Genomic DNA, 15,810 nt, shown 5'->3' on the forward strand with positions numbered 1-15,810 from the left:
CCAATTGAGGATTCCAAGACCTGAGAAGATAAGTCATGTCCCAGAACCTGTGAAATTAGATCTCCAAGTGAGAGCCTAGCGGTGAGACCCAGACACCCAAAACAGGGTTCTGCTGTGCTCAACAGTTGTATTAGCCACTTGGAATAAGGCAGAGGAGGGGTGTTTGTCATGTCTACGGCCCTTGCAAAGCTAAATGCCGCAGGTGTCACAATCCACAAGAAACACAACCAAAAGAGCTAAAAAGAAGAACTGAAATGAACATAAATTTTATCAAGGATTAATGTTTATGGTATCAATTGTGCCCCTATGGAATTTATAAGAAAGAATAACAATGATATTAATGACTACCATTTTTAAGCCAATAATTGTTAATGTGCCAGGATCATGAAGTGCCCTTGATGGACACTCACTATTTCTCTATTTTTGTGGCTAAGAATTTATGCAAATCCTCATATAAATTTTGATAAACCTAAGAATATAAACACAGCTCTTCACTTCTACTGTTACCTGGTGCCAAATAATTGCAGTTAGGCAACCTTCTGAACTGGTGTTAACTAGTCAGGACAGAGGATGCAAAACACAGGGATCAAGGACTTCATTTCCTTATTCCTCGTCATCCCATCTAATTACAGAAAAGATTTAAGGTGGTGCTTCAAGTCCATTGTGTTTACAATTTCATTTCTTTGAAAAGTTCCACGTCAACAGTGCATATTTTACCAAAACAGGCCAATTCTGTAAAGACAACTGAGTAACCAAGTGGAAAAAAAAAAGTTACTTCTGCCTAAGCAGATGAGTGTAGGGTATGATTATCCACAATATAATTTTGGTTTCCTACCCTATAATCTATGGTTGCATCTTGCCTATTGACCACTCTGGGATTAAGCTGCACTTTGTCCCGAGGGGGTTGGGGGGGGGGATCATAAAGTGATTCAGGTTCTATTGCCTTTCTTTATTTAAATTCCCATATGGATTTCCTAAAAGGGGTTCTAAGACTTCCTATGGCTCCAGGTTATGGAATGTTTGGAAAGGACTTTGTGAAACCCTCTTGCTCATTTGAGGGAAGCCATAATATCCATGCCTTGTTAGTTGCTTTGGCATGTCTTTCCTACTGCTCCTTTCCTTTCCCTTCTCACTGTTGTGTCCCAAGTCCAGGCCCATAATGCTAGATGTTCATGTTCCTGAACTGCCCCTATTACAGAATATCCCTGCCCCCAGCTCCCTGCCCCTCTAGTCCATCCTGTCACCCGTGACATCTCTAACCCTATAAACCATTCTCTAACCCCCCCATGGGTAGAGCCCTCACCGTCCTTTGTGAGCGGGCCCCACCCTACACATCCTACCTTATCAGGACCTTCTGGTCCCATATACCCTACTCCATAGTCTCTGTTGGACAGAATACTTTCATCATCCCACCAATAAACTGTGCTCAAGGCCAGCCCCAAGTGTCAGTTTCTCTATTTCCTTTCTCCCAGCTCATTGCTTTTCCTCCAGTTCTTACACTACTTTTGTCTCACCCACCTCTCAAACCTAGCTCTTGAAGCATCTTCTCCATGAAATCTTTCCTGGCTACTCCAATTCCTTTCTTACACTCATTCAGTCACTTACTACTTTCATTGATTCACCTGCCCCCCTCCCATGAGGGTGTAGTGACTCCAGACCAAGAGAAAGCCTGAGCTGCCTTCTTGTCCCCTGTCGGCGCAGGTCATACCACAGCACTCACCAACACGCCCTTGAAATGGCTGACCAAGCCAACAGAGCTTACCCGTCCCAGATCAGCAGTTCATTTCAAACCACCATTTACCAAGCACCTACCAGGTGTAAGATCCATATTCTCACTGTGAAGGGCAGTCTCGCCGCCAATTCCAGACTCATTTCTCTTACATTTTGCCTCAAAATCTCTAATTCCCTGGCACCTTATTGTTTGTGAAAACGTACTTGTTGCATGTGTCACATCACCCATTGGAAACTGAAGTGTAAACGGTAGCTGGAATATGAGACACTCATTGAACATTTAAAAGTTCCAATCTTCAAAAACTATGATATTGTTACAATGAGAAAAAAAGATCTTCAAAATCAAAATTTGGGACATTGTCTTTTCCATAGCTCAGAGGAGTTTTTTGATTCTTGCTCCTTGGGCCACTTGTGGGCTTTTCTTTCTAAGTGGCTTTTTATAGATCATTATTATACTGACATAAGAACACTGGAAAAATAGATATCATGTCCCCAAGCACTTGTGATATACACCCACAAAATAAATAAGAGATAGTACAACTACAATGAACACAAACAGTTACAACATTCCTTAACATTAAACATTCAATATTAATCCACAAGGAAATAGTTAAGGATTCAGATTAGACAAACCCTTTCTTAGGCTAGTTTGTTGTATTCAGACTCCGAAAGCTGACCTTTAGTAGAATCTCAGCCCTTGGCTTTTTTTTTTTTTTTTTTTACTGTTTCTCCAGAATTTTCTACCTTAATCTTTCAAAGGCAAAAGCCAGCTAGAATAAGCCCACTTGTTCTTACATATTTCTTTAAAAACTCAGTCTACTTCCCTATAGCAATTGCCACCCACTGCCTTCCAACTAGCAAAGTATTCCAGGATTTTAGTATTTCTCACATGCAGTAAGAGCATTTTAAAAAAAAGGAGAAGAAGAAGCAGCAGAAGAAGGAGAAGTATTGGATTGGGGAAAATCTTACCTCAACTTCTGACTGGCAGGGACAGTTATTTTATTAAGCTTGTCCATTCTTTTTGTTAATTATAAGACCCACGAATAACAGTCAGTGGTCACGTCAGCAGTCCCTGGCCCTCCTAGGGAGAAGCATGGTAAGCCTTTGATCTCAAGGGTCCCAGTCACTTGAGTCTGATTTCCGAGAGTGCAGGCTTCTGGCAAACGCCCTACACTAGGGAGAAGTAAAACTTGCTCGAGCACATAGTCAAGTTTCATGTTTCTACATAATCATGTGATCTGGGTAGCCAGCCAGCTTGGCTGATTACTCCACGTTGTGTAAACTTTAATAGTGAAACCTATTGGACATGCAAATTTCTTTGCAGCTGCTTTCTTTTATAACCAGATTTGTAACCAGACCAGGACTGGCTTCTGGCTGGTCACTACTTCCTGTTGTCTCAAACACATATAGTCCCTGTTTTCAGCAGGTGTCATTCTGTCCCCAGTAGCTTCCTGGGCTCAAGGAAAAGCAGAATAATCAATTCCATCAGAAGGTCTCTTTGGGACTTTCTGCTCATTTGCATAAATCCATGGATAAACTTTTCCACTTAAAGAACCGTGATACCAAAATGGCATTTCTGTACCGTCATTTAGAGAGCAGAAGGGAGTTTAAGGTCAGGGAGGAGGAAAATGAGAGGGACAGTTCCTTTTATGTCTGGGCACACGTCCCTGTGGCCAGCAAGAAAACCCTGCTCGTCTTTGTGAAGAAGATGCACACTTACTACATTTATTCAGGTGACCAGCCCTCTCCTGGGTCTGAAGAATACAGAGAAAGGACATAGTAGAGACTCCGAGTACTCCTCTTGTTACTCCAGGCCTGGCTGAAGATAGAGGGGGAAATGGGAGGCAGAGACAAAAGGAGAGACCTGAAGGAGGTGGGGTGGGGGGAGTGAAGAGGAGAAGGGGAAAGAGGAGGAGGGGAAGGGGGGTAGTGAAGAGAAGAGGGAAGGAAGTGGGGGAAGGCAGCAGTGGCTCTGGCAGGGGTGGAAGTGGTAGATGGATTTCTTCCCCTCTGTATCTCTTCTTTGTACAAACAGAGGTTCTGTATTTCTCTAGGTAAATCTGGATTATTCACATACATGTATTGCCTCTGAATTTCTAGTTCGACCAGATGTTCAGGAGCAGAATCCTCAGAGCTATTAAAGGGTGGGGCCCTTCTGCTTGGCCAAGCCACTGAGTTGGCCAGGCCAGCAAGGGAGCAGACAATCTTCCATGAGAAAAATGCAAGCACTTGCCTCTTCCAATTGTTTATTTTCCCCAAACAAGAAGCTCAGTTTTCTACCCTGGATATCTTGTCGTGCATCCCGAAGGAGTTCTACAGCCTCGCCCACCCTCTCGCCATAGTTCTTAACTGGAAGAAACTAGTAGACCGGAAGGGCGAAGGCTATTACGATGTCATCAAGGATCAAGAAAATCAAGTTTCACTAAATAGGATGATGATAGCCAGCCTGTTTCTTCTAAATTACTGTAAAGTGCACCCCATCAGCCACTTGACTTCTCTCTCAACCAACAAATCTGCTTCACACCTGGACTGGCAACTTCTTATTTCCCCAAAGAAAAAAAAGCAGGGGCAAGAGTTACACTTCTGCTTTTTCTTTTTACAGCCACTTCTTTCTTCTTTTTTACTGTATTTAGTCTGACATAATAAAAATGAGAGTCTGCTTTTCCAGACTGGACATTTTGCCCCATGTGGTGTGTAGCGTGACCGCCATAATGTTCCAGGTCGCCGTGCCTGCTCCGTAGCTATAACCAGCTTCCCAAGAAGATCGGGGCAAGCCTGGAGATTGAGGATACCAGGTCTTAGCTAAAGACTCGTAAAAAGAATGAGGCCGCACGACATGGTTTCCACAACACATGGAGAACAACGTACCATAATAAACAGTCTCAATTTACACAGCACAGTGGACATGAAAATTAATCTCTAGATGAACAGATGAGAAAAGGATAATCCCAACCTTAGAGAAAATTTGGAACTCTATACACTGTTGATAAAAATTCAAGAAAGTACAATCACTCTGGAAACACTTTGGTATTACCAAAGCAATTTGGGCCATAGACGTGACAAAGCAGTGCGAAAATACCACGTACACCAAGGTCATGTGCAAGAATTGTTTTGGAAGCACCATTTCTAATAGAAAATTTAAAAACACTGGAAATAACCCAATTGCCCATCAATAGGAGAAAGAACACATTAATTGTGGCATATCGATGTAATGGAGTCCTATTCAACAGTGACAACGAGTAAAGTACAATTGCATCAGTATGGTTAAATAACAAAAATAATTTGTGCAATAAAGGCAGGTTAAAGAAGATTACACATCATGATTCCAGTTATATTAAGGCTAAAGACATGTGAAACTAACAAATATATTATTTAAGACACACACCTGGGATGCCTGGGTGGCTCAGTCAGTTAAGCGTCTGGCTTCGGCTCAGGTCATGATCCCCGGGTCCTGGGATCGAGTCCCGCATTGGGCTCCCTGCTCAGCAGGGAGCCTGCTTCTCCCTCTGCCTGCCGCTCCCCCTGCTTGTGCTCTCTCTCTCTCTGACAAATAAATAAATAAAATCATAAAAAAAAAAAGACACACACCTATATGGTCAAACAGAGGGAGGAATGATAAACGTAAAAATCAGGTGAATGGTCACCAGGGAGAGGGGTTGGAGTGAAGGGGCACACAGGGCTTCAAAGGCAATGGTGGTGTCCTGCTTCTTACGTTGAGTGGCAGGTGTATAGGCACCTACTGTAAGTATCAAATATTTAACAAAAATAAATAAAAGAAGATATGGTCTAGAATTATGGGGCAAAGCCAGGACAGCCTAAGTCTCAGCTCTGTGAGATGTTGAGACTTAAGAACAAGAAGACACTATACTGGAGCTTGGGGATGAGACCCCACCAACCCTGGCTTCTCTTGGGTCTTTCCTTGCATCTATGAATGACAACAAACAACACCATGCCACTGAATGCTTTCCATGTTTCCATGTGATGACACCCATTTCACATGGGAAGAAACTGATCGTAGGGAGGTTAGGTAACTGGCTCCGAGTTCCGCCACTCATTCATGGAAGAGCTGGGACTCAAACCCAAGCCTGTTTCTGTAGTCAAAGCTGAGAATCACAGGGCTTTGCCATCACAAGAGAGGTCTGTGATTCAACAGAGGGTCCTGCTCTGACATAGAGGCAACAACTTATCCATGACCTTGGGTGAATCACTTAGTCTCCCTGACTTCAACCTCTCATCTTTAGAGAACAGAAAAGGGATTCAAGGAGAGCTCAGGCTCCTTTTGACTTGGCATCTGGACACTGGCCCATGTGCACAGAAATCAGATTCCACCAGTGGAAACACCCTCACGGTTTCCAGAAGAGAACCCTGTGATGGTGTTTACTGGATTGCTTCCCAAAGAGGGACTAGGTGGTTGTGGCAGTTTACAGAGCCTTGGCTGGATGTAGTCCAAGTCTTCACCAGAACGGATGGTTCAGCCATTCTGCTCTGCCACCCACCTGCTGATTGCTTTTGTCCTGCAGGGCTGGTTTAGACACACTGCCAAAGTGGGCAAGTGGTGATGTTGGAGCTATGCAGTATGGTTCCTTTTTTTTTTTTTAGTTTAGTTTAGAGAGAGTGCGCATGCATGCAAGCAAGGGGAGGGGCCGAGGCAGAAGGAGAGAGAATCTCAAGCTGACTCCCCACTAAGCACGGAGCCTGACACGTGGATCTCACCACCCCAAGATCATGACCTGAGCCGAAACCAAGAGCTGGAGGCTGAACCAGCTGAGCCACCCAGGTGCCCCGGTTCTGTGGTTCTAACCAAAACCTACTCCCACGATAGTTAGCCTCACAGCAACTATGAGGGGGGCTACTATTATCATTCCCATTCATGACATGGAGGCTGAGCCTCAGAAAGGTGACATAACTTACCCAAGGCCACCTCATCTTGCTGCTCCCTAAGCCAGGCCCCCTAATGCCCAAACCATTCAGTCTTTCTTCCTCTCTTGTGCTGGCTCTCTTTCGTGGGGTGGGCATCCTACAGGAGCAGTGGCCCTGGCAGCTTTGAGACACTGGAGGCTTACGCCTGGTTAACTGGGCTGTGCTCGTGAGGGGCCCAGATGGAGGCAGGCTCAGGAGGAAGCAGAGGGAGGAAGCTTGGCACAGAGAGCAAGTGGGGAAAAATAGCAGAAGAGGCCAGAAAAGGCAGAGAGAGAAAAGGAAGTGTGGCAGATGCTGACAGGCTGTTTTCCTCCTTTGTGGGGAGTGGGGATCAGGAAGGGAGAAAGAAGGAAGAAGAGAGCCCATCGGTGACTTCAGCAAATGGGCACAGGCTCTTTGCAGCTCTAGGCTCCACTTTCTATGAGACAAAGCTGCTCCCTATTTTACCCATTCAGTAAACTTGATGGTTTAGGTCAAATTGGCCTGGAAGGGCAACATCTGTTTCACTAGCAGACTAGCTTGGGCCATAACAGCCTTTACTCTTGTATCGGCCCAAGTCCCTGGTTGGCAGGATGGACAACTCCTGGGCCACGTGCCGTCACCCCCTCCCTTACCTCCAGCCTTCAGAGCCAATCTGCTGACCAGATTCTCCTTTGTAGTATGCGCGCGATCACCCCGCCCTCATGACAGCCTGGGCGCTCACCAGGATCACGGCTCAGCCTCCCACTGCTTCTTGGTAGCCAACCCTCGTTCCGCATTCCCAGCCCACATTCCCAGCTGATGACTCTTCCTAAGGATTTCAGAGGCTTTTCTTCTAGAACCAAGTACGAATGTCATTCATGTCTCTCTGTGACTGAGCCTTGCCTTAGGATCCATCTTATTCCTCACTACGTCCCAGCAGGGGAGCATCCCTTTGGGGGTTTTCTTATTTATTTATTTATTTACTTACTTACTTATTTGACAGAGAGAGAGACAGCGAGAGAGGGAACACAAGCAGGGGGAGTGGGAGAGGGAGAAGCAGGCTTCCAGCTGAGCAGGGAGCCCGATGCGGGGTTCGATCCCAGGGCCCTGGGACCATGACCTGAGCTGAAGGCAGATGCTTAATCACTGAGCCACCCAGGCGCCCCGCCTTTGGGGGTTTTCAAACATTCTTTTCTCCTCATCAGTCCCACAGCCCAGCCACCAGCCAGGAATAGGATGGGAAGCAGATAGGAAGAGTCTGAGGCAATTGGGAGGCCAGGTTGTTCCCATGAGTCAGGACTGTGATGAAGCCAGAGAACAGGCAAGGGTGGGGATGTGGAGTGCTCTGTGCAAAGGAATGGGAGCTTCAGAGATGTGGAGAGCAAGGTAAGGCGCACAGCCTCCAGGGGTTGAGCTCCCAGAGACCAGAAGTCTTTGGTAGCAGATGCTCTGATTGATTATAATTTTCTGTTATCTTTTATAGAGTGAACTTTGACTAGTTCCTAGTCTTCCAACCCAGGCAGTCCACCTGGATTTAAAGGGCTACAAAACAAAAGCAGACTTGAGCAGATGGGGAGACATTTCATGTTCTTGGGTAGAATGACTCAATATCATGAAGGTGTCCATTATCTCCAATTAATATATAAATTCAATATGATGCCAAAAGATAAAACTAGATTCAAACCTCAAACCACTTACCAAAAGCAACTCCCATGGATCAGAGAGCTAAGTGTAAGAATGAAGAAAACAGTTAAATTTGACAACCTTCTCTCGGACTTAAAATCCAGAGGCAATAAAAGAAAAGAGTGATAAATTTAACCAGAGAAACAAAGAAATTTTTCATGGCATAGAAAACATCATAAGCAGCATCAAAAGACAAAGGACAAATTGGGAGTAAAGTGCTGCACTATGCGTCACAGATAACGAATATAGAGATGTCTAGAGACAATTCTAATATTGATACTATGTACAGAGATCATAGAGCTATGTATCCCTAATAGATAAAAAGCTCCTAAAAATTGAGATGGAAAAAAGAAAAACCAAGACAAAAGGCAGCCAAAAACCATGACCAGGAACAGCAAGAGGTCTTTGAACAGATGAAAAGATGCTCACTCACACTTCTATGGAAAGAAAGGCGATCACCATGATGAAGAGATGGCTCACGTATTAGATTGACAAAAATCTAAAAGTCTGATGGCAGGGCGCTCTGAGGACACCAGCACCCTTTGCTGACAGCACGTGACAGTCCTCATGGAGGGGCGCTGGCCATGCCTAACAAAACTGCATGAACTGACCTTCTGACTCAGCCATCTCACCTTTAGGGCCTTCCCCTGCAGATACACATGCATGCCCCCCCCACACACACACACGCGCGCAATGCGCGCGTCACATCTGTGCACAGTTATTACAGTTTTACTTGCACCAGCTAAAGATCGGGAAACCTGAACGGCTATCAGTGGGGTCTGGTTGAACAAATTTTGGTCCATCTTTATAGCAGAGTTCAGTGTAGCCATACCAAAAGGTGTGAGCTCCCAGATTTGGTAGTAGAATACGCAAGGTCTGGACAGTGTCAGCTGCTTTTTTTTTTTTTTTTTTTAACAAGAAGATAGAGGAAGTTTATAGACACACACTTACTGCAAAAATAAACATAAACACGGGAAGGATAAACCAGAGGCTAATGAAAATAGTCACCAACAGGAGGCAAAAGGGAGCTGGAAACAGCAGCAGTGATAAGGATGGATACAGATTCTCTGAATCTTTTTATGGAGTTTCGAAATATAAACTAGGTTTGACATATCCTAAAAACAAAAGTACGGCAAACATTTTAAAAAGGCAAACCTTACCTATGAAAATAAACAGACACAATGCATGTAAGTGGTAACATATCCCCGAGAAGAGGATTATCTTGAGTCTTGCACACAGTCCTCTCTGTACATCCTCAATAAAATATATTCTAAGAATGAAAATAACTGCAAAGAAATCTCAAATTCCACTCACTCCTTTTACTTTGAGTAATAACATACGTATGAGGATTTTTGAAATGATGTCAACCTATGAAAAGACATGGAGGGACCTGAAGTGCACCTGAAATCCCTGAGGGAAAGAAGCCAGTCTGAGAAGGCTACAACCTGTTTGCTTCCAACCAGATGACATTCTTGAAAAGGCAAAATGAGGGAGAGAGTAAAAAGATCAGTGGTCACCAATCCTACAGTCTCTTGCACATTATTGCTCTGCTCCCAGTGGCATGTCTTACCTAACTGCACCCAGAGCCCTGGCCTTCTCGTGCCTCACCGTTTCCTTTCCTGCTGGCCCCGGGACGGTTCCTCCAGACAGCAGTACCCCACTGCAGTGCAGGACCCAGATTACCGAGACTGCAAAGTGCCTTGAGATTGAGTTACATTTCATGGCCTTACATTCAATCATAATTTCTCAGGTCTGGAACAGGCCTGAGAGAAGGAGTTACCAGATTCAGCAAATAAAAACATAGGATGCCCAGATCATTGTAGATAACCAACAGATACTTTTTTAGTAAAAGCATGTCCCGAATACTGTATCACGCCCCGTATTTTATCTAGCAACCCTAAGATGAAGAAATCAAGGCCCAGAGGGTGAACTGACTTACAGAAGTCCATTTTAGAAAAACCCCAAACCAGAAAAAAAGCAATAGCAGAAAGCAATAGCATGAAGATCTCCTTACTCCCAACCGACGTACAGTGTTCGTTCTGTTTTACAAAGACAACAATGTCTGTGGTCAAGACATGTTGAATCAGAACAAGGAATCAGATTGCTTATGAAAAAATGTACGTGCTTTTCTCTTTATTTATTCTATTTACAATTATTTAACCTAATAATTTTGTTCCCAAAGTGAAATGGCTTAAATGGATCTTCACATCTCCAACCTCAGGTTACACCTACCTCATGGAAGAATTCAAATTCCCTTTTAAGAAATGGTATATGAAGGATTGACAGACTGGAGTTATAATGTGAACCAGCATGCATGTGCCAGCCTTAGAGTTATAATGAGAAAACTCAGCGCATCACCATCATCCTCCCAGAGCATGACTTCCTGTCTCCTGTGATTTCAACATTTCCTGTAAGTCAGAGGACCCCTCGTGTAAAATGAAACAATTATTAATAGAAAGCCATGTTATATAAAGAAATCTTATGAAACTTCTATAACGTTACTATCTAAAGAGATCTTTCAAATCAATCAATAAATGGCTAATCGCCCAATAGAAAATTGAGCAGAGAGCACAAAAGGTTAACTCACAAAAGAAGAGCTGCAAATGGCTGATAAGGAAGCTCACAATCTCACTAAAGCAAAGAAACAAAATAAAGCGAGTATAAGTACCATCTTTTTAACCTATCAAATTGGTTCAGCTTTTAAGACGTGATCAGCTTCAAGTTTGTCAAAGGCATTGTTAAATGGGTACCCTTGTGGCAGACAGGGCTACAAACTGAAAGAAACATCCTAGAAGGCAATTTGGATTGTAAAATGTTAATATGCTCAAAAGAATAAAATAGAATTTTAGAATTTTTTCCTGAGTGTAGAGTTATTTACAATAGTGCAGAATTAGAAATGATGTAGTCATCTAACAATAATGTAGTAACATTCAAGGTGGCCAGGTGGCTCTGGCTCACTGGGTTGCAGGATCAAGCTCATACCAGCTCTTGAAAGACAATTAAATTTTCAGAAATGTTGTGAAGCTATTGTTAATATAGCCATTACTTGAAAAATAAATTAAATAAGCCTATAATTAAATAAGTTATATTTAAAACAAAGGTAATAGATATTCAAAACTCATCTCTTTCTGGTTATTTTAATACATTTTGCTAGTATCTATGCTCTTGAGATTACTCACCCCTATGGTATCTATCTCTAAGGTAGGATGACGACATAGCAGTTTGCCACTGCACATCTCTTCCCAACTCCACGTTCAGCGACACTGTTGGAGCTTGAAAGCAGCCATGGTCAAAGTATTTACATCACAGGAGTCGGCAGACACTGCAAGTCAGGGCTGTTTGGGCTTTTGTTTGAAGGCTAATTATTAAACATTCACCAACACACCACCACTCTGGCTGCGTCAGCCTCAGGTTCAAGTACAACAGGATGGTGACAGCACCCTCAAAAGTGCGCGATCCACCCCGAGTGGAATATTTTTGCCACATCTCCATCCCTAGAGCCAACACCAAGGCCAGGGAGAAAGTGATACCCACCCTCCATCTTGGAGCTGGGTCAGAGGCCCACCCATGATCCCCACATGAAAGTCAGGGGCTGTCATTGGAAGAAGGGAGAATGGCTACCAGCGTTCGAACGATCAAAATATAGCCCCCATGGCTTGTAAAGCAGTAGCTTACACTTAGTATCTATGTCCCCAACCCACCTCAAGGTCTCCTTCTTCCATTCTTCATGGACAAGAGGCAAGTGGTTCTGGACTAGTGAAGCTCTTGGTACATGGGGAGAGATGGGTAGGTTCTGATCTGAGACCTCTTCCCCACAGTCTCCAATCTTCCCCTGTGGTGGGATGATGTCCCCACTATCTTCCCCTAGTCCCATTTTTTACTGTTCATGGTTCGCTTCCAACATAGACAAAGGAGACATACATTCTTGTGTAGGTTCCTGAGATTTTTAGAAATGAATTTAAATTATTTTTCCTTTAAAGGTTCCTAATCGAGTGGGGGAGACATACAGACAAATAATTATGAACGATGTGAAGTGTGCTTTCATATATATATATATATATATATATATATATATATATATGCCCACTGAGAGCTAGTGGGGAGTTAGGAAAATGGGGACAGCTCCCTAGAGAAAAGGACCTGTGGGCTGGAGCTTGCCATACAAATAGGAAGCTTGTGGAGAGGAACACAGAGGGACTTTCTCTTCCAAGGGAACAACATGAGCTCTGGCACCACAAGGTCACCCAGCTTCGTTTGCTCCCTTTTTCCCAAACTCCAGATACCTCAAGAAAATTTCCCCTCCTCTCTTGCTCTCCTTTCCATTCTGAGCCAAAAATAGAACTCACACATGGGAGTGACACCAAAGCCCTGTGTGGTACACTGTTGTGCGGGGGAGGAGGAGCACCCGGGCTTTAAAGTGGATCGACAAAGGCTCTGGACCACCAGCATGACCCCCAGGCTCCTCGGGAGCCTCCAGCTGCTTCCACCACCTCCTTACACAGAACCCGCTCCTCTTCCAGAGAGGCACTCAAAGGAAACAAGTTTTACTTCTTTAGCTTTTCTCTTTGGCTCAATTACCGTTATCCCCACAGCAGACATTTCTGTAACAGTCTCTCAAGCCTGGGGACCAAAGCCCAATTTATAGCTTTGCTTCTATGGGAAAAAGTGCTTTCAAGTTCCAAACAACCAACTTACAAATAAATGATTGAACTCAACGAGCTTCCTGTGATCTTTTGCACACTTCAGTGAGAAAGGCTGGTAAGTGTGTGTGTGTCTGAACATTTCTAAATATGGGCTCCAGGTGTTACATTTTCAGACCAACCAAGTGTGACATTTTTTCCCTCTTAAAGCAACAGAACCATCTCTTGGGCGAACACATATCTGTTTAAGGGAAAACTTGGTGAAAGAAATGGCCGGGACCAAAAATATAATATAGCAATGCTGAGAGTTTAGGGAGAGAGGTATGTATTTCCAGAGTATAAGAAAAGAGGCTAACGTGTTTTTTAACTTTATTATTACAGGCTCAGGCACCTGCAAGCACGGTGTGGGGGTGGGGAGGCGTCAAAGCCACTGAACAGCTGTTTTACTTTGAGTCTAGAGATCGCCAGGATGAGGTCGCTAGTCCGCTGCAAAACAAATCCAGACTCACCAAAATTTCTAAACCACACAGTGAAGAGAGCACAGTCTGTCTCCCTGAGAAGTCAATAGCATCAGATAATGCACGCATCAGAGGGGGTGACCATGCAAATTGCTTTTTTGCATCGAAAGAAGACTCTTGGGCTCAACACTTGATTCATTTCACTCTCCCACCCTTGCTTCCGCTCTTTGCTACACCCTTGACCTTCTCTGTTCAGTCTCTTTATTTCTATAAACATCCCCACATAAATTTCTGCATCCCTGAATGGTAGGCATTTTTTAAATTAACATATGCCGTATTATTAGTTTCAGAGGTAGACTTTAGTGATTCATCAGTTGCATATAACACCCAGTGCTCATTCCATCAAGTGCCCTCCTTAATGCCCATCATCCATTTATCCCATCCCCCCGCCCCCCTCCCCTCCAGCAACCCTCAGTTTGTTCCCTAGAGTTAAGAGTCTCATGATTTGCCTCCCTCTCTGTTTTTGTCTTATTTTATTCTTTCTTCCCTTCCCCTATGTTCATCTGCTTTGTTTCTTAAATTCCACATATGAGTGAAATCATATGATGTCTTTCTCTGACCAACTTATTTCGCTTAGCATAATACCCTCTTGTTCCATCCACATCATTGCAAATGGCAAAATTTCATTCTTTTAGATGGCTCAGTAATACTCTCTTGTATATATATACACCACATCTTCTTTATCCATTCATCTGTTGATGGTCATCTGGGCTTCTTCCCTGTTTTGGCTATTGTGGACATTGCTGCTATAAACATTGGGGTGCATGTGCCCCTTCAAATCACAATGTTTGTATCCTTTGGATAAATACCCAGTAGTGCAATTGCTGGGTCTTAGGGTAGTCCTATTTTTAACTTTTTGAGGAACCTTCATTCTGTTTTCCAGAGTGGCTGCACAATTTTGCATTCCCACCAACAGTGTAAGAGGGTTCCCCTTTCTCTGAATGGTAGGCATTTAAAAAAATTACTGGTAACTACCAAATTAAAAATTAAAAAAAAAAAGCTAACTTGCCCTTCTGAGCAGAGTCCAATATTTCATAGTGAGCAGGACTGACTATATATCTTGTGGGATCTGATGCAAAATGAAAATGTGAGGCTCCTTGTTCAAAAATTATTAAGAATTTCAAGACGGTGACAGCAGAACATTGAACCAAGCAGAGGGCTCTTCTGAGGGTGGGGCTCTAGGTGAGGGCGCGGCTGCACACACTCCCACGGAGCTGGCCCTGCTGGAGGGTTTTTATGAATGAGAGTGCGCACGCAGAGACACAGACAATTCCCTAGGCTGGCATAGAATTAACCAGAAATTCACAGTGAAAATGTAATAATGTGACCTCACAAAAAAGTGCCAACATTCTGTGGTGGTTTCCAATACACTTCCTGAGAACTCACTTATTTATAACGACTGACACAGAGAAAATGCTGTAATTCGTTACAGCACCTGGGCCAACTGATGAATGGGGTGTTCTGGGTGATCTGGTCTCAGATTTTTGGAACATAACAAAATACACTTAAAATGTGCCAAACATGGAAGGAATCTTGTCTTTGGAGACGTGCAGCATTTGTTTTCTCAAAAATAGGAAGGCTTCACGAATTTGCGAGTCATCCTTGTGCAGGGGCCATGCTACTCTTCTCTGCATCGCTCCAGTTTTAGTACATGTGCTGCCAAAGCGAGCGAATGGAAGGCCTTTTGAAGTCGCCCTTCCCCCGGGGCTGGAAGCATCTATAATAAGGCATGTGGAAGAGCTCTGTGTGCTGGGAACCGTGATCCGCCTTAGCCACCGCGTCACTGTAACTGATCAACATAAGTGCGGGGTAAAGCCAGGTTTACAGCTGAGTGCATCCTGAAGAACAGGTTTCTCTGGTTCCAACAACTCAAATCACAGTCGCATTTTTCTTCATTAAGTGCCCCACACCTGCTACCCAAATGGTAGTTTCACTCTCTCCTGGCTCTCCTGCTGCTGGTTTCATGGACAACCCCCTCTCCCAACCCCTACCAAGTCCACATCCAGTGTCCCCACCCCCTGTCCTCCTGGGCAATCTCTCCTCCCCTTGTGATAATGGAGTCATTGTCCCATGAAGTTTCTTGCAAACTTGGCAGGATAGCAGTGACATCTTCCTCTGCCCAGACTTCTGCTGGCTTCAAAGTGGGGAGGGGCATTTGTCCCCAGGAACGGGGGAGGGTCATGGCCGGGACTCAGGCACACCTGTCTCCAGCAGGACTGGTTGCAGATGATGCAGCTTGCATTCCCTGCGGGCAAACACAAGCCACCATCACATATTTACACTTTTTCCTCAGTTGCCTACTCCAATCTTCAATCTAGTCTCACGTGAGCATGAGGCCTGCATTTATGCGTGTCGCT

General features: G+C 44.1%; 1 protein-coding gene and 1 non-coding gene across 4 annotated transcripts in view; both read right to left on the reverse strand.

The window, feature by feature from the left end:
* Positions 1–10,576, reverse strand: part of BLNK (B cell linker) — an 80,919-nt gene extending 70,343 nt beyond the window's left edge. For 2 of the 3 annotated variants that reach the window (XM_032432433.1, XM_032432431.1), the window contains exon 1: positions 2,701–2,902. In XM_032432433.1, coding sequence (XP_032288324.1) covers positions 2,701–2,747 — 47 coding nt within the window. In that variant the 5' untranslated portion in view covers positions 2,748–2,902. Of the gene's footprint in view, positions 1–2,700; positions 2,903–10,527 lie in introns of those variants that run through there. The other variant, XM_032432432.1, reaches the window with a different exon arrangement.
* A 4,442-nt stretch (positions 10,577–15,018) lies between these two features.
* Positions 15,019–15,121, reverse strand: LOC116649625. The gene has a single exon (XR_004302706.1). It is a non-coding gene; the product is annotated as a U6 spliceosomal RNA (small nuclear RNA).
* Positions 15,122–15,810: the final 689 nt, after the last annotated feature.

The sequence above is a fragment of the Phoca vitulina genome, unplaced genomic scaffold (genome assembly GCF_004348235.1).
Source record: "Phoca vitulina isolate PV1807 unplaced genomic scaffold, GSC_HSeal_1.0 scaffold48, whole genome shotgun sequence".
Taxonomy (NCBI): domain Eukaryota; kingdom Metazoa; phylum Chordata; class Mammalia; order Carnivora; family Phocidae; genus Phoca; species Phoca vitulina.